This window comes from Carya illinoinensis, chromosome 8 (assembly GCF_018687715.1).
Source record: "Carya illinoinensis cultivar Pawnee chromosome 8, C.illinoinensisPawnee_v1, whole genome shotgun sequence".
Lineage (NCBI taxonomy): Eukaryota > Viridiplantae > Streptophyta > Magnoliopsida > Fagales > Juglandaceae > Carya > Carya illinoinensis.
This window is the reverse complement of record NC_056759.1, coordinates 1,694,691-1,716,716: the sequence shown is the minus strand read 5'-3', so window position 1 is coordinate 1,716,716 and position 22,026 is coordinate 1,694,691. Positions and strand designations below refer to the sequence as shown.

The 22,026-nt window shown below is 39.0% G+C and overlaps 3 protein-coding genes across 3 annotated transcripts; all 3 read left to right on the top strand.

The window, feature by feature from the left end:
* Nucleotides 1-628: 628 nt before the first annotated feature.
* Nucleotides 629-4,733, top strand: LOC122318878 (glucan endo-1,3-beta-glucosidase 5-like). Its single transcript, XM_043136597.1, has 2 exons — nt 629-1,706; nt 3,466-4,733. Exons 1-2 carry the CDS (start codon nt 1,351-1,353, stop codon nt 4,580-4,582), a joined length of 1,473 nt encoding a protein of 490 aa, XP_042992531.1. The 5' UTR covers nt 629-1,350; the 3' UTR covers nt 4,583-4,733.
* Nucleotides 4,734-6,440: 1,707 nt separating this feature from the next.
* LOC122317960 (DDB1- and CUL4-associated factor homolog 1-like) lies at nt 6,441-16,741 on the top strand. Its single transcript, XM_043135049.1, has 14 exons — nt 6,441-6,912; nt 7,684-7,762; nt 7,980-8,096; nt 8,186-8,352; nt 8,474-9,341; nt 9,438-9,535; nt 9,658-10,081; nt 10,205-10,807; nt 10,892-11,074; nt 11,330-11,896; nt 13,190-13,300; nt 13,578-13,696; nt 13,813-15,442; nt 15,861-16,741. The coding sequence occupies exons 1-14, from the start codon at nt 6,674-6,676 to the stop codon at nt 16,551-16,553; spliced, it is 5,898 nt and encodes a 1,965-aa protein (XP_042990983.1). The 5' UTR covers nt 6,441-6,673; the 3' UTR covers nt 16,554-16,741.
* A 476-nt stretch (nt 16,742-17,217) lies between these two features.
* Nucleotides 17,218-21,561, top strand: LOC122318668. Its single transcript, XM_043136227.1, has 2 exons — nt 17,218-17,301; nt 20,609-21,561. Exon 2 carries the CDS (start codon nt 20,662-20,664, stop codon nt 21,559-21,561), a length of 900 nt encoding a protein of 299 aa, XP_042992161.1. The 5' UTR covers nt 17,218-17,301; nt 20,609-20,661.
* Nucleotides 21,562-22,026: the final 465 nt, after the last annotated feature.

The following is a 22,026-nucleotide window of genomic DNA, read 5'->3' as shown; positions in this document are numbered from 1 at the left end:
ATAGCCCCCTCTTTTTGATATTGATGTATCAATCACAATAGTGAAAATCTCTCTCTCACTTGTTCTCTTTTGAAATAGTTTATAGGCTGTGGATTTATTAAGTGTTACTCTAGTTTTATAACTACGTAGTACACTTTACCACTAAGAGAAAATGCTTGGTTTTTTGCCGCGCTGGAGAAACTTGTAGAGCATTTCTTTAAGCTAAGCCTGAGGTACTTTCTGCTGTACATTCTAACATTTTATTTTATATAAAAATTTTAAAAAATTATAATAATAAAATAAAAATTTTAAATTAAAATATTTTGACAAAACCCGCCTTAGACAGCGACCTCAATTAGACAATTACTGGGAAATGTCTAGAAGACTCTCATATGAGTTATTGCAATCAGCACTCGTCAAGAAGAGAAAGTCCTTTGGGTTAAGGTGTTTTTGTGAAGTGCGTCTATCAAATCAATATTCACGGGACAGATGGAAAGGTGACAAGCTGACAGCGCTAAAATAGATGGATAAAAAAGCTTTGTTGGCTGTTGGTGGAATCTGTTTATCCATCACGCAAGAATATAATAAAACTTTATTCTTTTATAACAATACTTAATGGGTAATTTTATAATATAAAAAAAATGTCACCCTTACAAGTTCAAACCTCTTTCTCTCTCTCTACTCTCCGGTCCTTTTTGGTTATGGTCGGAGTTGCCAGTGATGGTGTTGAGGCATGGCAGCTCTCTCTTTCTTTTCTTTCCAGAATAGTTGATAGCTTTTACTGTAGTAATGTATGGTTAGAATCTGTTACAGTCAGTTAATTTTGAGGCATGGGAGTTCTCTGTTTCGCTTCCGTTCAGAATAGTACATCTATAGCTTTTGAATATGAGCTTTCATATTCAGATGAATGTATGTATTTTGTTTCCGCGTGAGCTCCTCGTCTCTTCCTGCTGTCTTTGACTCCTCCCTTTCTGTTTCTGCTTTATTGAACTTCTTTCCAGTCCCCACCCCCGCCCCCTCAAAAAAAAAGAGAGAAAAAAAAAAGATTCCCTGTTTCTTGATTTCCATGTTGGAAATTTCTGTTTTTGGATAAGTTATCGAGATGAAAACTTTTTTTTATTGGACATTAAGAATTAAACCCCTTTCAACAAAGATGCTGCTGCTTTGGCATAGATTCTCTCCGCCTTGTTCCCTAGCTTTCTCTCTCTCTCTCTGACCAGTTTCTGGATAAAACCAACTTCGATTTCAAGACCCATGTATTAAAGCCAATCCTTTGCTTTAAACTCAACATCTACTCATAATACCCATATAGTTTTGAGTACTTTCTGCAGCCAACAACCGCAATCGGCATCGTATCCTGATAAAGTCAATATGAGGTTGTTGAAAGGCGTGGATTTTGCTGGGGTTCTTATCGCCATGTGGTTGCTATTCACTGTGTTTTTTATGGGTTCAGTTAATGGAATCGGAGTTAACTGGGGAACCCAGTTAACACACCCTCTGCCAGCTGCAACGGTGGTGAAGATGCTGAAGGACAACGGTTTTCAGAAAGTTAAGCTCTTTGACGCTGATTCCACGATATTGAACGCTCTGAGGAACTCAGGGATTCAGGTGATGGTTGGTATTCCTAATGACATGCTTAATACTTTGGCTAATAGTGTTCAAGCAGCTGAGAATTGGGTTGCCAAGAATGTTTCGGCGCACGTCTCTTCCAACGGGGTAGACATCAGGTAACTTTGAAACCAACTCCAGCTGTGTGTATAACTTGACAAAGTTGAAGTTCTTATGATTTTAATAGTTATTTACATCGAACAGATCAACCTGGTATGATGGCTGTGATACGATGAATCTTATCACCCATGGCTACTTATTGGGGCAACAAAATGCCTGAAAAGTGTTTTCATGTATCTTTGCCACACCGCATGATATTCATGAAAAGTCCTGAATTCCAATTGAAGAATTATTTTATCGAGAACAAACAAAAGGTTCATATTTACATAAATTTGTGTGCTTTGGTCAGATTGCTAAAACTTGCACCTCTGAATACAGTGCAATAACAGAGAACGTCTCCACTGAGAATCTGAGATAAAACTTACCCTGTATGTCTCTTTCTGAGTTCTATTTTTTAATTTTTTTTCCCAGAAACCAAACAAACAGTTGAGCACACGTTCTTTACAGCTATTGGCCCTAGTAGCAAACTCAATTAATCATAAGATTCCGTACTAACGTGGAGCGCATCTTCTTCATTTTATAATGTTTGTCGATTATCTGCGCAGCAATTATATTAGTTTTTCCTGTTTGCTGACGATAAATTTTGGTATGGTGAACCTTTTTTATTCAAAGAAAATTGCCGGGCAAGTAGGCAATGAAGGACTGACTAGGTTGCCCCACCTTCTGTTGCATAACTTCACACAATTTCTTTTTATCTGCACGCTAGTTCTAGTGCGGTTCTTTATTCTGAAATGTAGATCATCTTTGATTCTTATTGCCCCTTAGTTTTTCTTGTTTTTTTCTTAAAAAAAAAAAAAAAAAACTAAATAAGTTTCGACCTCCTTTTTCACATTAAATTATCATTAGGTATTCCATCTACGAATGGAATTTCACTTACTGTTTGAAGAAGATTTAAGTACCTTTATTTTGTATCTCAACGCGGTGACAACGCCTTTTTCTAGGATGTTTACACTGAGCCAAAAAACTAAACATCCGTGTGACCTACTCTGATCTGACACTGCTGTAGTCTTCCTGCGGCTTCATTTTAATATAGGTTACACAGCTTGGACCTGAATAAACCTTACCTAAATAAGCTGTGGGATATACAATTAAGCCTCCCCCCCCCCCCCCCCCCCCCCTTCCTCCTCTCTCTCTCTCTCTCTCTCACACACACACACACACACAGAGGCACACACACTTATCCTATTGGTTCCAACCCTTGAGGGTATTTGGTAAATGGCATGGACAATGCGCTTTCCTATAGTGCTATCTATCCAACATCATTTTTCCCTAATCTGGAGATTATTTTTTATCAATTCAGTTGATAGATGGAGCCTGTCCCTCCAAACGATGCATTCTACTATACATTCTGTTTGCTTTTAAAGTGCAAATTGTTGCACTGGGGAATTAACTCTACAATATTTGTGATGATTGCTGCCTTCATTTTGTTTTTGCTTAGTCAATTGGTGAAGAAGTAATTTCCAGGATTGACATATATGTGTGCGCGCGCGCGCCTGCTATTTAACAATGTATGCTCCAGATACTTTTTACAAAACTCTGGATAAAATTTTGGATAAAAGCATACTGATGAGAATACGTCTGGCGAACAGAGTAGTTTCCCAGACAACATTTACCAAACTGTAAAAAGCATGAGAAAGGTTGGGGGCAAACCCATTCTGGTTATCTACGTTCAGTGGTTCTTATATCTGCTCGTCTTGTTTTATTTAGTGTGCAGTCTATGTTTCCTGTTAAATTTACCTCCCATATATTCTTTGCAAGGTATGTTGCAGTTGGAAATGAACCATTCTTGGAAACGTTTAATGGAACCTACGAAGGAATAACTCTTCCTGCTGTTCAAAATATCCAGGCAGCCCTTATAAAAGCTGGTTTGAGCAGTCAGATTAAAGTCACCGTACCCCTCAATGCTGATGTATACGAGAGTTCAACAAACATACCTTCTCAGGGTGATTTTCGTGCAAACATCCGCGATACCATGGTGCAAATCGTTAAGTTCTTGAATGATAATGGATCTCCTTTCACTGTCAACATCTACCCCTTTATCAGCCTCTATGATAATCCCAGTTTTCCTGCTGACTATGCCTTCTTTGATGGCACTTCATCTCCCATAAATGATGATGGAAGAATATATCAAGACATGTTTAGTGCAAACTATGATACCCTTGTGTGGACCTTGCAGAAAATTGGATATGGAAACATGTCCATAATAGTTGGAGAAATTGGGTGGCCCACTGATGGAGATCAAAACGCAAATATACAATTTGGCCAGAAGTTCAACCAAGGTTTCATGTCCCGGTATAATGCCGGGCAGGGGACACCAATGAGATCCGGTCCCCTAGATGCTTACTTATTCAGTCTTATAGATGAAGATGCCAAAAGCATTCAGCCAGGTAATTTTGAACGCCACTGGGGGCTGTTTTACTTCGATGGATCACCCAAATACCAGCTTAGCCTTACAACCAGCTCGAACGCTTTGGTTGGAGCAAGTAATGTACAGTATCTGGCCAAGCAATGGTGTGTCATGTCCCCCTCGGCTAGTCTTGATGATCCACAGGTTGCACCTAGTGTCAGTTACGCTTGTGCAAACGCCGATTGCACTAGTCTTGGATATGGCACTTCATGCGGACTTTTGGATGCTCGAGGGAATATCTCCTATGCATTTAACAGTTATTATCAAATACAGAATCAGGTTGCCAGTGCCTGCAAGTTCTCAGGCCTTTCAATTCTCACGCAAACAGACCCGTCGGAAGGAGATTGCAAATTTAGGATCATGATCAATACGCCTACAGCTGCAGGGGAGTTGAGTGGAGTTGGATCACTTCAACAGCCTGTTGGTTTGTTGCTGTTTTTGTTCTTGCTTATCTTACCAATGTTGTGAGTTTGCTGCTACGTATAGTACAATACTGTCTTCATTTTTTTTTTTTTTATTATATGTATATGTTTAAAACCATCCGAGCATTTGGTCCATGTATACATGTAGCAAACCAAATATGTATTGCATTTCAAAGTCAGGCTTGCCCTTTTGATTACATGCTGAAATGATCTAAATATCTCATGCCCGTTTGGAAGTTGAACTGAATTGATAACTGAATCTAATATCTAAACATATAACTTTAAATTTATAAAATTTATCTCAATTTAAAATTTCTTTACGCGTGGCCCCATTTGATTGTTAGAGTATACTAAGATCAATTTAATTCAGTCTAATTTTAAGTTGAGTCTAACATCTAATTCACTCCTATCAAATTACTAAATTCATCTAAATTCAAAATTTTTTTAAACTTGAGATCCACAATCTTTTTCAACTCAATACCTCTTTACACACGGAATTCATAACCATTTTCAATCTTTCATAAATAAATCTAAAATCATTTTAACATCTAAATACATTTAAACTCATTTTAAGTGAGTCCCACAAAAATTATTTCACCATCTCATAAAGAACTAAACTTATCTCAGCGCAGCTCAACATTTAGACGCAGTCTTAAACTCATCCTAATTCAAAACTTATTTATTTGTAGAACTCACAACTTTTTTCAACTCAACACATTTTTACACATGAGATCCACAATCTTTTTTTAATTTCTATAAATACATCTAAACTCATATTAGCATTCAAGCACATATAAATTTATCTTAAATAAGTTCTATAAAACTCACTTTACCATCTAAATTCACTATTATTTATAAATAATTTAACTCATCTTAATTCAATTCAACATTCAAATAGGGCCTAAAGTGTAAGCCTTGAACTTGAAGGTCGTTCTTTCATTTTATTACGCATAAACCGAAGGACTATCAGTAATTAGTACCAATGATTTTAATTAGCATACACGTATAATGGCATGTTAGAATGATCAAAATATTCAGATTTTGACATTAAATAATAATATTATTTTTTCACTCGAAAGATTTTATTTGACGAACTCAAAAAAAAAAAAAAAAAAAAAAGATTCGCAACATTACGAATGGCGATACAAAACGATCTTTAGAATTCAAATAAATTTGCCTACTTTTTTTTTTTATTAGCACCACCAACTCCCCACCCATCAAATTAGATCTAATGGAATTTCTTTAATCCGATTTATTTGATTATTATGTATTCACTGAACATGTGAAAAACACATTTATTTTTTTTAGCAATCAATTATACTCTTAAATATGTTAGAAGCATACCCTATTAATATAAGAACACATCAGGATTTTCTACAAAAAATATATCTCCCAATCTAATAGATATAATTAGAAAAATTTTATTCGAAAATATTCTGTCCATCCACTAAGAGAAATGATAGTTGCAGTCGTGAGTGCGTAAGTGCTGTGCAAACATTTTGAAAAAAATAAATAAATAAAAGATTGACATTAAAAAAATTAATTTTTTAATAATAAATTTTACTCTTTTTAAAAATAATTATATGATATTTACATATTTTATAATTATATATAATATTACTCATCAAATAAAATATATTTAAACTGTTAAATAAAAAATTTGAGTTTGAACCCATACGTCTTTTAAAAAAAAAAAAAACTTTTAAACGGGCCGACGCACAATCAAGGTGCATGATACTTGGTCCAGTTATTACAGTAACGGGCTTACGCTTCCAAGGAGTTAAAACTTAAAAGGCTGGGGCTCCTAGGGCTACATACCTTAACCGGGTCGGTTCTTTCACGAACTTTCCGATTCCCACCCCCCCCCCCCTCTCTCTCTCTCTCTCTAATTAACCAAACGCACACCTCGACGCGTTTCTTTCTTTTTTCTCACATTTTGTTGGTTTCTCTCAGTTTGAAGCTCTGCAACCAAACTTCAAAACCAAAGAGGACACTGGCGCTAGCACGCACATAATTTTTTTTATCAAAATTTCATACAAATTGGCCTCCAAATTCCTTTCATTCCTATTGCCATTTCTTCGTATATAGATTCCGATACCCATATATATATATAGCACTCATCTCTATCTGATAGTATATGGACGTGGCCATGGACGACGGAGAAAACCAAACGCAAGCCGAAGCTCTGGCTCCTGCCGCGGAATCTCAGCCTCGGTCTCAGGGAGAAGAAGACGGAGAAAAACAAGCAAGGAACGAAGGCGACAAGTTGATCGCGAATGCTCAGAAGCTGATGGAGAAGATCACTTCTTCTCCTGAAAACCCTAGTCCCTTCGTACTCCATGCCCTTGCCTCCATCCTCGAAACACAGGAATCCCGGTATGGCCCCACCCATTTCTTTGTATTCAGTTCTATTTGGCTGTATTATGCTATCAAAGGTTTTGGATTAAATTCCGAGGCGTCAAACGATAGATTTGGATTTTGGGGTTAGTGATATATTTTTTAAGGTTATGAGTGTGTATTTATGCGGGACATTTTTATATCAATATGCAATTAGGATCATTTAAATGTTAATTTCTTTTCTAATCGCGTCCCTTTGGTGGGTTATGATAAATCTTAAGGTTTTGGTCTCCGGGAGGTGTAGTTATATTGATCCTATGGTCCGCTAACATTATATTTGTTCAAAAAACGAAAAAAAGAAGAAGAAGTGTTTGTCATTACGCATGTTTCTTTGGTTGGCTGAGGGATGTTGGTGAAGTACTTGAATGTGTTCTTATTTCAGATTTGAAAGTGTGAAGCAATTGCCTTTCGATTCACTTAACTCATAACTATTTTCTTGTAGCGTGGTTTTTATGACATTCTTTTCGTTTATAACATAGCAATATCACCTTTATTTTGTTGTATACTTACTCTATAGTGTATACTTGGTTGTGCCCCTTTGCGCCTTCGGTAAAAATTGCTTTACTGATAAAAAAAAGTTTTATAGGTTAGCAAGTTTGTTTCTTATGTACTGTGTATTATCACAAGGGGAAAACAACAATTTATCGTGAATTGGTTTGCTCCTTTAGCACTTTTCCTATTCCCGCATCCTTGTTGGGGTCTTGATAAGTTCTGAACTTTGTTCTTTGCTTCTGTCTGTATTGAGAGCAGTTACATGGAAGAGCATGATCCTTCCTCCAATAGTGGCCGTTCTTCACATAACATTGGACGGCTGGGAAACTTAATCCGGGTAACTAATATTGCCTGCTTGAACTTGATTTATTGTTGTTTTTTGGTTAAATTACTGTTATTTCTCTCTCCATTTTTCTTGCAACCCCCCTTCCCCTGGGCTGTGAGCCTTTGCAACTCCATTCAGATTCATAATCAACATGAAGAGATTCTTGCACTTCTAATCCCCCGTTTTTGGGGAAAACATGCTTATTTAAAATCTTCCCTCTTCTCCCCAGGAAAATGATGATTTCTTCGAATTGATATCTTTGAAGTTTTTATCAGAAACAAGATACCCAACCCCCATCCAGGCAGCTGCTGCTAGGCTTCTTTTAAGCTGCTCACAGACTTGGACTGTAAGATTGTTGTTTTATTGCATCTACTTGGCTTGATTATCTAATTCTTTAAGTTGTGATATATATAAATTCAACGAGATGTCATGCAGTATCCTCACGTTTTTGAAGAAGCTGTCTTAGAGAACATAAAAAATTGGGTGATTGATGACACTGCCAGATTTCCCGGTGAACATCACAATTGCAAGAGCAAGAAGGCCTCAAATTATGAAATGTTGAAGAGCTATTCTACTGGGCTTCTTGCTGTTTGTTTGGCTAGGTATGTGCCAGGTTAAATGGCTTATGCATATTTTTTAGTTTGCATTATATTACATACCAGTTTGCATCACGTCAAATAATATAGTCTAATGTAATGTCCTGTCTTTTTGGGTTGATTTCAGTGGTGGTCAAGTAGTCGAAGATGTCTTGACTTCCGGATTGTCTGCCAAGCTTATGCGCTATCTTCGTGTGCGTGTACTTGGAGAGACAAGTAGCCAGAAAGATGCTACTCATTTAACAGAGGGCAAGATTGTAACTGGTTCTACTTGTACAAGAGATAGAGACGAAGGGAGGGGTAGGGTTCGGCAGGCTCTGGAAACAAATTATTTAGATGATCTGAGGATAGCAGATGAGAGATCCTTAGATGGGCAGAGTCTTGAAAGGGATCAGGATAGAAGCATTGTAGGACAAGGAGATGGAGAAGAATGCTGGGTGAATGATAGAGAACCAACTGATGCATTGGGTGATAGGGTTGATACCTGTGAGGTAGATGCTGATGGGGAGGTAAGAAGGCAAAGTCAAGAATTACGTGATGGGAAGGCAAAATTGTGGGATTTTGATGAAAATGGCCGAGATGATTCCTCAAGGCGCAGAGTGAATCGTGGATCAACAAGATCCAGATGCAAGGGAAGGGTTAATGAAGGCGGTCCAGAGAATGAACAGGTGTTAACCTCACCAGGATCTGGTATTCGATTGGGACAGGGGCGGAGTACAAAAGATAGGAGTTCTTCAAAACATTTAGATGTGAAAAAATTGCCAGATGCTAGAAAGACTTTTGGCAGGATCACATCTGATGTTTTAGCTGTCGAAAGAGATGATAATGATGACTGCTTCCAAGAATGTAGAGTTGGAAGTAAAGATATCTCTGATATGGTAAAGAAAGCAGTTATAGCTGCCGAAGCTGAAGCAAGAGCAGCCAATGCACCTGAAGAAGCTATCAAAGCGGCGGGTGATGCTGCTGCTGAAGTTGTCAAAAGTGCAGCTTTTGAGGTATGTGGCATACTGTCTATTTCTTTCATTTGGCATATATTATATGGAGTAATGGAGTCTTCTACTACTTAATGTTTTGTTACTCTGTATGTTAAGGAATTTAAAAGCACGAGTGATGAAGAAGCTGCAGTTTTGGCTGCTTCCAGAGCTGCATGCACTGTTATTGATGCTTCTAATTCAATTGAAGTTTCAAGGTATGTACCTTCGTATCTAAGCATGTAATACAGATATTGAATAACGATGTGCTTCTTATGAATGCTAGCATCATTTGTTAGTTTGACGATAGTCTAATAATACTTCCATGTGATGGTTTCAGGAGTTCTAGTAGCATCAATGATGAGACAATGAATCCACGCTGTACAGAGACGGGAACTAATGAGGATGTTGAAGAATATTTCATCCTGGATTCTGAATCTCTTGCACAGCTGAGAGAAAAATACTGTATTCAGTGCCTTGAAATACTTGGAGAATATGTTGAAGTTCTTGGGCCTGTACTTCATGAAAAGGGTGTCGATGTCTGCCTCTCACTATTTCAACGGAGTTCCAGACACAATGAGGGATCGAAAGTTGCCATTCTTTTGACTGATGTAATGAAGCTAATCTGTGCATTGGCTGCTCACCGAAAATTCGCTGCACTTTTTGTGGATCGGGGTGGCATGCAGAAACTGCTTGCTGTCCCTAGAGATGCTCAGACCTTCTTCGGTCTTTCTTCTTGCTTATTTACAATTGGTTCTCTGCAGGTAATGGCTTGTTTCATCTGATTGCTTTAAACTCATTTTTTTTTTTTCACTAATATTTTGTCATCAGAATCACATTTGTCTTGTCAGTCCATTGGGTTCTTACTTTTTTAGAAAACCTTTCAGGGAATAATGGAACGTGTGTGCGCTCTTCCCTTAGATGTTATTCACCAGTTGGTTGAGTTAGCCATCCAACTTCTTGAGTGCAATCAGGACCAAGCTAGAAAAAATGCCGCCTTGTTTTTTGCTGCCACATTTGTCTTCCGAGCGGTTCTTGATGCCTTTGATGCTCAGGATGGTTTACACAAATTACTGCGCCTTCTAAATGATGCTGCCTCAGTTAGATCAGGAGTAAATACTGGAGCATTAGGATTTTCCAGTTCAGGATCCTTCCGAAATGATCGTTCGCCTGCGGAAGTACTGACATCATCAGAGAAACAGATAGCTTATCACACCTGCGTTGCTTTGCGGCAATATTTTAGAGCTCACCTTCTTTTGCTTGTGGATTCTATCCGTCCAAATAAAAACAATCGAAGTACAGCCCGGAATACTCCAAGCATAAGGGCAGCCTACAAGCCACTTGACATCAGTAATGAAGCTATGGATGCAGTGTTTCTGCAGTTACAAAAGGATCGAAAACTGGTTCCAGCATTTGTAAGAACTCGCTGGCCTGTGGTTGAGAAGTTCTTAAGCTCTAATGGGCATATTATCTTGTTGGAATTGTGTCAGGTATTATATATTCAATTTTTAACTTTTCTCTCATGTTTTTACTTCTCTCCTGTCAATTTTTAACTTCTCTCTTTTTGTATGTAGGCCCCACCTGTTGAGCGCTATTTGCATGATTTGCTTCAGTATGCATTGGGTGTTTTGCACATTGTTACACTGGTACCCAACAGCCGCAAGATGATTGTAAGTGCCACATTAAGCAACAATCGTGTTGGTATAGCGGTGATTTTGGATGCAGCAAATAGTGCTAGTAGTTATGTGGACCCAGAGGTAGACATACTCAACCATTTTTCTATTTTTTAATTATTCTTCTTTAACACTTGTCGATGCTGGTTTCTTCTTCCTAGCTAGGTGTTTTCTCTTGTATACACCCTATTTAGTTGGCTACGCCTATTAATATTAATAAAATTTTACTTATAAAAAAAACATTGTCAATGCTGGAAGCAGATTCTGGCAATGTTATCATACCTGTTTTTCATTCACTACCGTATTATATTTTCTAATTGTTCACTTGTACCTTTGCAGATCATCCAACCAGCCCTAAATGTGTTAGTCAATCTTGTTTGTCCACCACCAGCAATCAGCAATAAACCACCTTTACTTGCACAGGGTCAGCATTCTGTTTCTTCTCTAACCCCATATGGTCCTACGATGGAGAATAGAGATAGAAACACAGAACGCAATATCTCAGATAGAGCTGTTAGTATGCCCAGCCAGAGTGATTCAAGAGAGCGGAATGGGGAATCTAGTATGGCAGATAGGCTAAATGCCACCGGAGTCGGTACACAGTTCATCGGTAGCACTTCACAAACTCCTGTTGCCACAGCCACTTCAGGACTTGTTGGAGATCGTAGAATATCTTTAGGTGCTGGAGCAGGTTGTGCCGGCCTTGCTACACAGTTGGAACTAGGGTATCGTCAAGCAAGAGAGGCTGTACGTGCCAACAATGGGATAAAGGTTCTTCTTCATCTCCTCCAGCCACGCATATATTCACCTCCTGCTGCTCTTGATTGTCTTCGTGCCCTCTCTTGCCGAGTTCTGCTTGGTCTGGCCAGAGATGATACAATTGCACATATATTGACAAAGCTTCAGGTGAATGACTCTTTCAAATGAGTACTAGTAATAGCTTTAGGTAAAATGAATCTTTTTACCACAAGTATAATATTAGAACCCAATCAGTTGAACCAATCCTCGGCTGCTTCAGTTCATACCCAGTTTTATACTATTTCAGCAAACAAGAAAATAGGTGGCAGTCAATGTCGTAGTTATCATTCACTGTTTTCAGAGATGAGTTCATTTCTGGACTTGCATTGCTACACTCAACCAACGAGGCATTATACTTATGAACGCCAATCACGTTGGTGGCCCTGTGCCAATATTTTACTGTCTTTTATGGAACATAAGCATGTTATACCCAAATGGTTTACTTCTGGTTGCAAAAGGGAGAAGAAAACTGGGATCGGTATTACTAGTCTTCAAGGCAAGGAAAAACGTAATTTTGTATTTGTTTATCTATTTTTTCTCTCACTCCCCTGTTTGACCTGGTATCAAATGTTGCAAGGAAACATTAGTTGTTTTTTTTATAGTTCCATGTAGTTTGGTTGATGTGTTTCTGATGTATAATTTTGATGCAGCCTGTAGTCATCTCATCCTATTTAAGCTTCATAACACTTTCCACTTGGCAAAAAATTGAAAACAAATAGTGTAATGTCATTTTGCACCCTCAAACTACCTCCTTATTTTCAAATTGCATTTAAAACTACCAAAATTAACAATTTGGCACCTCAAAATACCAATTTCCTTCGATTTGCATCCTGCTGTCCATTTGACAGGTTAGTTCTGACCTAACGTAAAGCCACCAAGTGATTTGTCTAAAAAGCCCTTGGTGCAAAGTTAAAATTACATTTTACCTTTAATTTAAAACAAAAACCACTGAAAAATTAATAAAAAAATTTCTAAAAAATTGCCAGACGGTGGCCACCAATTGTCCAGGGCACTTATGGGCCACGCTGTGGCTAGCCATCACCCGGAATTTTTTTTTTTAAATTTATTATTATTATTATTAAACTTCAGCGAAGAAAGTTGACTGAAAGTTTTCAGGATTTTGTCATCTAATGTGATAATGGGAGGGATGGTGCATATTGAGGTAGCGAATTGTTGGTATTTGTAGTTTGGTTTGATATTTGAAAATTGGGTGATAGTTTGGGGATGCAAAATGAAATTGCTCAAAAAACAAAACAATGTTATACTTTGCCAAATTCAAAAAGTTTTCTGTGTTTCTGATGTTAAGTTATTTGTTCCTGGGTATGTTAATTACTCTGCGAGATTTGTGTATAAGTGGGCATAAATCATCACTGTGTTAATAAGTGCAAGTTGGTGTTCTAGGTTGGAAAAAAGTTATCAGAACTGATTCGAGATTCAGGCAGCCAAACGTCTGGAACTGAGCAAGGCAGGTGGCAAGTCGAGCTTTCCCAGGCTGCAATTGAGCTGATAGCAGTAAGTATCCCACCCCCCCCCCCCCCCCCCCCCCAAAAAAAAAAAAACATCTCTAAAGAAAAAAAAAAAAATCTTTAAGCTGCAGAGAACTAGAGGTATTTTGAGGTCAGGAGTTCAAGTTTAATTTCCTTGTAAGCAAGCAAAAAAATGTTGAACATTAGAACTCTCTCTCTCTCTCTCTCTCTCTCTCTCTCTCTCTCTCTCTCTCTCTCTCTCTCTCTCTCTCTCTCTATTGCTGAAGTAACTGGAAATATAAGTTGCATGCATTTATTTGCAGATTGTGACAAATTCAGGCCGTGCAAGTACGCTAGCAGCTACGGATGCTGCCACCCCTACTTTGAGGCGCATAGAAAGAGCAGCTATAGCTGCTGCTACGCCTATTACTTATCATTCCAGGTACTTTTAGATTTTTTGTTCAGCGCGGTTGTCTATATTAACTATCAACTTCTTTCTACTCCTTATTTTCACCTTTTGACTGTCTATCTTGTGGTCTATGCATATGAAACTCCCAGGGAGCTTTTACTTCTAATCCATGAACACCTACAGGCATCTGGTTTGGGTGCAACTGCTACAGCACTGTTGAAAGAGGCCCAGTTGACTCCTCTGCCGTCCTTGGCAGCCCCATCATCTCTTGCTCACCAAACCTCCACCCTAGAAGCTCCCTATACTCGACTCCAATGGCCCTCTGGTCGAGCCCCTTGTGGATTTCTCACTAAGAAATCTAAATTTAGCACACGGGATGAGGATACAAGCTTGAAGTTTGATTCAAATGTATCTTTTTCAAAGAAAAAACTATTAGGTTTCTCACCTAGTTTTGGTTTGCACTCAAGAAATCAGTTGCAATTCCATGATTCCCAGTCAGTATCTGCCAGGAAAGTCTTCAGTTCTTCAAAACAATCTTCTGCTCCTGCAATTGCAGCAGAAACTCAATCAGAGTCCTTGCCAAAACCTAGTCTTGATACAGAATACCTATGTAAGACTCCTATTATATTGCCAATGAAGCGAAAATTGTCAGAGTTGAAGGATGTTGGGTCGATTTCGTTCTCCGGAAGGCGACTCCACACAGGTGAGCAAGGACCTCAGTCTCCAGTTTGTCCTACACCCAGTAGTCTTCGTAAAAGCAATCTACTGACTGATAATATTGGACTTTCTACACCAACTTCTAACCTTAGAGATCAGCATTGGCAATCAACACCAATTGGTGGCTTGGCAGGTTATATGGATGAAAACCATTACGGTAACCCCCATATAGGTCAGGTGACACCATCCTCGCAACTTGAGCTTTTAAATGATCCCCAGCCCAGCAGCACAGAGAGGTTAACTCTAGACTCTCTTGTTGTTCAATATCTGAAGCACCAGCATCGCCAATGCCCTGCCCCTATAACCACTCTTCCACCACTCTCTCTCTTGCATCCACATGTCTGTCCTGAACCTAAACGAAGCCTTGATGCCCCATCAAATGTAACAGCTCGACTTGGTACACGGGAGTTTAGAAGTATATATGGGGGGGTACAGGGAAATCGAAGAGATCGCCAGTTTGTTTATAGTAGATTTAGACCTTGGAGAACTTGTCGGGATGATGCTGGTGCACTTTTGACATGCATTGATTTTCTTGGGGACTCTTCCCGTCTTGCAGTTGGCAGCCACTCGGGAGGGCTCGAAATTTTTGACTCTAACAGTAACAATGTGTTGGAGAGCTGTACAAGCCATCAGTCTCCTTTGACATTTGTTGAGTCCTATCTTTCTGGTGAGACACAGCTGCTGCTTTCGTCGAGCTCCCAGGATGTAAGGTTGTGGGATGCATCTTCAATCTCAGGTGGACCAATGCATCCATTTGAAGGGTGTAAGGCTGCAAGGTTTAGCAACTCTGGAAGCATTTTTGCAGCCTTGACAGTAGAGCCCTCTCCACGGGAAATTCTCCTCTACAATATCCAGACCTGCCAATTGGAATCAAAGCTATCAGACACGTCTGCAAGTTCTACAGGCCGGGGGCATATATATTCTCTCATACACTTCAGCCCTTCGGATGCTATGCTGCTATGGAACGGGGTCTTGTGGGATCGGCGGGTTTCTGGTCCTGTTCATCGCTTTGATCAATTTACAGATTATGGAGGTGGCGGCTTTCATCCAGCTGGGAATGAGGTATGCAGAGCCCTTGTTCGTATTTGATTATCATATGATTGAGAACCTGTTGAACTCTTCATCGCCACAGAAAAATCGTCTTCCATTCCTTTTATCTATGTTATCCTATGTTCAATATATGAGGGAAAAAAACAAAGACAAGATTCTCTAAAAACATTTGAATGATCAATACTAAGTATTTTTTCCTTTAAACCCAAATCCGAGCACTTGGCTTTTCTTTTTACTTATGATTGTTTTTATTCAAGTATGTACGTTATGCAGGGAGGATAAGTTAGTCATAAAAAAAAAGGACCACTTCCTGCTTTTTTAAAATACAATTCTGTTTGCATAAAGTTTTGTTCACGTATCCACGTAGTTTTGGAAACTGTCCCCCTCCTTTATGTGATTCTTCTCAAATACAGAATTTTCATTTTGACAGGTAATTATAAACTCGGAGGTTTGGGATCTCCGGAAGTTTAGGCTCCTCCGAAGTGTACCTTCATTAGACCAAACGATGGTAACATTTAATGCACGTGGAGATGTAATTTATGCAATACTTCGGAGAAATCTTGAGGATGTAATGTCAGCAGTTCACACACGGCGAGTCAAGCATCCTCTCTTTGCTGCTTTTCGCACGGTTGATGCAGTCAACTACTCTGACATTTCCACCATACCTGTAGATCGTTGTGTCCTTGACTTTGCAAAAGAGCCGACAGATTCCTTTGTAGGGTTGATTACGATGGATGACCAAGATGAGATGTACTCTTCAGCTAGGATTTATGAAATTGGACGTCGAAGGCCAACAGATGACGATTCCGATCCTGATGATGCCGAGAGTGAGGAGGAAGATGAGGATGATGATGATGCTGATGTGGACTCCTTACTGGGCCCAGATCTTGATGGGGATGCTGATAGTGATGCTGATGATATGAGTAATGATGATTATGATGATAGTGTTGGTGACCTTGATGATGACGACGATGACGATGATGATGGAGATTTCATGCTGGAAGGGGGAACGGGATTACTGGAGATTGTGACCGAGGGTGATGAGGATGAGGATGATAGCGAATTGGTTGAATCATTCAGTAGCGATGAGGATGATTTTGTGGGTAACGGTTTTGGTTATTAAATGTTACATAATTCTTAGATTGGTTTTAAATTATGGCCCAGATTTTGTAATTATGCTGATAGAAGTTTTTACTTTTGACCGCAAAGTGTAGAGCTGGAAACCAGCACTAGTATCCAAAGTCCACCCGATGTGAGGTTGAAATTATACACTCGAACCAGAAAGTCACCGAAAATACTTTGGTTTTTTTCTTTTTGGGACCGAATTGACGTTCTGGTCTACCTGTTATGAATCCCGATGCCAAATACCGTGTGAGAGAGGACAATAATAATAGCAGAGGATGGATGAGGGCGTCAAATCAATGTGATTCCTGCAAAGGTGGAAACCATCCGAAGGCATTTCATTTTCTCCATTAATAGTCCTCTCTCTCTCTGTCTCTCTCTCTCTCTGTCTCTCTGTTCAATGTTGCAATATGTTCGAATGAGGTATGCAGGAAGAGTTTTGATAGGCATGAGCTACTGTAGTGGTGTGCAAACGTGACATTTTTTTTTAATTATGCGAAACGCTATCGAAACACGTGGAATTCCCATTTTGAATTGAAGCCCCCCCTCCCGCTAGGGGTGCTACCCGCCCCCTACGGGGCGGGGCCACCCCTTCTCCGCCCCCCGCCCCTGCATGAACGGGGGATGAGATTTTTTCTCCGGACTCCACCCCCGTCCATGCGGGGGCGGGGTACCCCGTCTGCTGACGGGGGTGCGGGGGTGGACCTCTAGCCGTCCGCCCTCCGCCAATTTTTTCTATCTTCCAGAGAGTGTTGTGACGCCCCCAAATTCCGTTTGGGATCGGACGGACATTTGAAGCGTCGAGACATGCAACACAAGGTTACATGCCCCCGTTCATGACATATAAGATGCAATAATCCTAACATGCATCTAACATTATGCAATATTCGCAGCGGATAATTTTTTTTTTCTTTAGCAATACTATGCACCAAACTGAAAATATCCCAATACTTAAAACATACTTCATACATAAAGATCCATTGAATAACTAAAATCACAGCACTATTCCAAAATAGTTATGATCCAAAAGTACTGGAGATGCAACTCCATCGTACAAGTAGTAATTTAACTACTATATTAACATTAACGACGCACCGTCGTTCAGTCGGCTGTATCTAGTTGGTCAGCTCCTGATCCTCCTTCAGGTCCTGTAACAAGATCTACCATTCGGGGGGAATGGTAGTTGGGACTACCACAGTGAGATTTGATTACAAATCTCAGCAAGTTAACAAAAAACTTCCATACAGACTAATGATGCATGTATGACAGTAAAAGCATAAATGCATAATCAAATTTATAAGTAATTAAAGCATAACTTAGCGTACAACATAACATAATTGACATAGCTTAAATTGAATCATGAACTGAACTTGACTTGACATGAACTTGATCTGAAACTTGACTTAGCATGAACTTGCTCTGAAACTTGAATTAACATGAAAAATACATACTCCACAGTTGTTGTGGCCCCATGTATTCTACTTGTAAATACATACTCCACAGTTGTTGTGGCCCTATGTATTCTACACAAACTTAACTTAACATTAAAAATACATACTCCACAGTTGTTGTGGCCCCATGTATTCTATGTGTAAAAACATACTCCACAGTTGTTGTGGCCCCATGTATTCTATACATCACTATGCAGTTAAATACATACTCCACAATTGTTGTGGCCCCATGTATTCTACATAAACTGAATATACTCAAGATGAAACGTGACTGGAATATGAAAGGACTGAAACCCTGACGTAACATAACGTGACTTGAACATAATTTGAAATACATAACCAACTTGAGATAATAACATTTCGTAACATGGCATAACATATAACAGACAACATATTTAGCATGACATATTTGTAATGTATAGTAATACATGACAGAATATATTGTGTAACAGATAAAAATTGATGACAGAATAAATTCTGTATAATAGACAATTACATGATAACTTGGCATGGCATGACATATATGATAACATACATATATACACTGTAATTCTTTTACTTAGCACACATACACAGTAGACTGCTAGTAAGTTAAAAGCTAACTTACCTCGATCTCCGCGTTTCTTATAAAACTTCAAGTGCGATCACGAGGAACTGTAATTAGTGATTCTAAAAGTTAGAACTAAATCACTAATAATTTGAAATATGGAAAATACTAACTTAAAGAGTAAAATTTTCATTTTACTCTCTACATGTGGGAAAATGACCGTTTTACCCATAACTTAAGGATTTTGCATACTAACTCCAAAAGTTTCCAAAATTTACATTCCTCATGTAAATCTTGTCCTAAACTTAAATATCAATTCAGAAAAATTTAAAACAAAACACAACTATGAAGAACACACTATGGTCGAAACATCCATAGGCCATTTCCCTTTATTTTTGTTGCAATTCCTTCCAACTTCAAAACTCATGCTTAAACCAAAATTTTGCAACAAACATCTTCCAATCCTAAGTTCAAAACCATACTTAAAACATCCATTTAGAAAAAACTAATAATCAACACCAAACTTTTTTGTAAAAAGATCCAAGCACTTGAATCATAAGTTTTGACCTTAAATCAAAACATCTCCAAGAATTTCAAAAAATCAAATCTTACTTCTAACATATTCATAATATCATCCTAACATCAACCATGCTTTAAATCATCAAACTAAAGTCACCAAAATCACAAAATAACATTTGGAGTTTTTGGTTTTACACTTAGTCCAAAAACATAAACTTTTCCTTCAACTAGTTTTGATAAATCTCTTGATCTATGACTTATAAATATATGATCTTCAAACCAAACCATCACATGGTTTAAAAAGATGTCCTAAAACATATATAAGCTTCTAATTCAAGATCATATGGTTAGAAATTAATCAAAACATAAATTTAGCCAAGAATATCCACACTTTGACTTATTTGAATATCTCTTTGCATAAAATTTCATATCTTTGAAACTAACATCAAATATCTTCAAAATAATAATATAACATGTATATAAGATGTTTAGGATCCTCCAATAAAATTATCAAAGTCATTAGAATAGGTTTAGACCACCAAAGAGTTAAACTTTCTCAAAACAGAAACTGTTTTTCTTCTTCCAGTTTCTAAGTTTCTAAATCTAAGAACATCTTTCATCAAAACCCTTAATCATGCAAAAATCCTCAACCAATAGTCACATATACATGTTAACAATACTCCATAAAAATTTCGGACCAATATCTATCCATTAGCTTGGTCAAAAACTCCAAACTATAACATATTCTCCAGTTTATCTCCCAGAATGACCTTTCTATAGTTTACACAATATTTGACTGACCAAATGATCTTCAAATGGGGCAAATAAGATATCCATGTAAACTAGACTAAAAAAAGAACAACTTATATGAATGAGACTTTATGATAAAACACTTACAACAGCTTCGAAATGGGCATGCAAAAGATCTCCTAAAATCTGTCCGAGAGAGAGTGTTTGATAATCTTTTATTAGAATGAGTAATTGAAGATAAGTTCATGGGTGCTGGCTGGACACATTTATGGACGAGATAAGGGAGGTGATAAGGCTGGAGTTGAGAGTTAAGTGTGGTTTTCTCCTACCTAAAATATCTATAAAAGATTATCTCATAATATTCTATCCAATAATATCTACAAAAATCAACTTAAGATATTTTTATCTAATAATATCTATAAAAATCAACTCAAAATATTTTTACCCAATAATATTCACGAAAATTACCTCAAAATATTTCTTTTTATCCAATAATATCTACAGTTTTGAACAGACGTTTTGTCCGAAAATATGAAAAAATGTTATTGCACCATAAGACTTTAAATAACCCTCCGAGTCTAATGGCACAAACCATAATACATTTTGACACTTCTAACTATCTCCAATAATCAAAAATACACTTCTGATACCATAGTAAATAATAACACTAACTATGTAGTTAGACAAAAACCTATACGATTAATGGATTTGTGAAAACTTATGGGTTTTTCACGAGATTCCTAAAGTTAATAGAAATTTCACAATTGAATTTCTAGCGGGCTATTACAAGTGTCGTCTTTCTCAAAGTTGATCCAAACCCTAAAAGGAAAAGGAGAGGAGAAATGGCGACGAGGGGTAGCAGATCAGAGAAGGTGAAGAGGATTTTCCAGCAATTCGATGCGAATCGAGACGGAGGTCTCAACAGGGACGAAATGGAGGCTCTCGTCGTGGCGGTGAACCCTAGGGTTAAGTTCAGCGAAGAGCAAATCAACGCCATTCTCGACGAGGTTTTTAGGACATACGGCGAGTTCATCAACGACGAGAAGGGCTTGACCTATGAGGGGCTTTTGTGGACTTATGACGACGGTGCTGGCGACGTGGACCGTGAATTCGACGCGCTGGAGCTCGAGCTCAATTTGGAGGAGAATATTAAGGGTACTTCTGGAGCGTCCTCGTCTTCCATAGCGGATGAGCGCGCAATCGAGTCCCAAAAGAAGCAGAGGACCTCGGCGTGGGCGGTCTCGCCCAACCACGGCATATCTATGCAGGGGGATGGAGGGGAACGGAGGGGCCTTATATATGCAGGGGCGGGGTGGGGGATTTACAGAGCGGGGTTGAGCCCCCTCCGTCCCCCGCCTCCGCAGTTCCCCTTCTTACGGGGCGGGGTGCCCCGCCCCCGGCCTGTGTGGGGCGGATCCCCCGCCCCACCCAGGCGGGGGCGGGGCGAACGGTGCGGTGCAGCGGGTGGCGGGCACCCGCTGCCCACCCCTGCCTCCCGCGTTGAAATTGAGCCCGCGTCAAAACTACTACCTGCCTGCATTGAACCTCATCTCCCCACCTCCACTGGTGATGCCGTCTGTTTCAAGCCGTTATGCCATTTTCGCAGTTTGAAAGCATCCAGCGACGTCATCTATTTGAAGCCATTACGCCATTTTCGCCGTTTGAAAGCATCCCGCATCGTCCAACAGAATCGCTGTCGTCTCTGTCGTCGCCCAACACCCATGAATCGTCGTTGGCCCTAGTAGTCGTTGCTCAGCACTTGCGATTCATCGCGACCAGCGCCACCCAACCTGAATCTCGCTAGCGCCACTCTTCGGTCTCCGCGTGTTGCTCTGTTTCCCCGGCCAGCTGTGAAACAACAAGAGGTAACTCCTGGGTGTATTGTACTTGGGTCTTTAAGCTCTGTCCGTATTATATTACTCGGTTTCTTTTGAAAATGTTCAGAATGCATTTTAGGATTGTATCTGGCACTTAAAATGAAAGAAAGAAATAAAAAAATGGGCTTTGTTGCAAAAGGTGAATTTATTGTAGGTCAGCATTAATATTGGAGTGAAGAAGGGTAAAAAATCTATTTTTTTAGTTTTGAAGTTCCCTTTAGCCAATGTTGTTCTGCCTTGTATGGTTTTATTGTTGATGATCGATCTGTTTTCTAGTTCACAGAGAGGGAGCCAAAGAATGGTATACATATGGTTATATCTGCTTCAGCC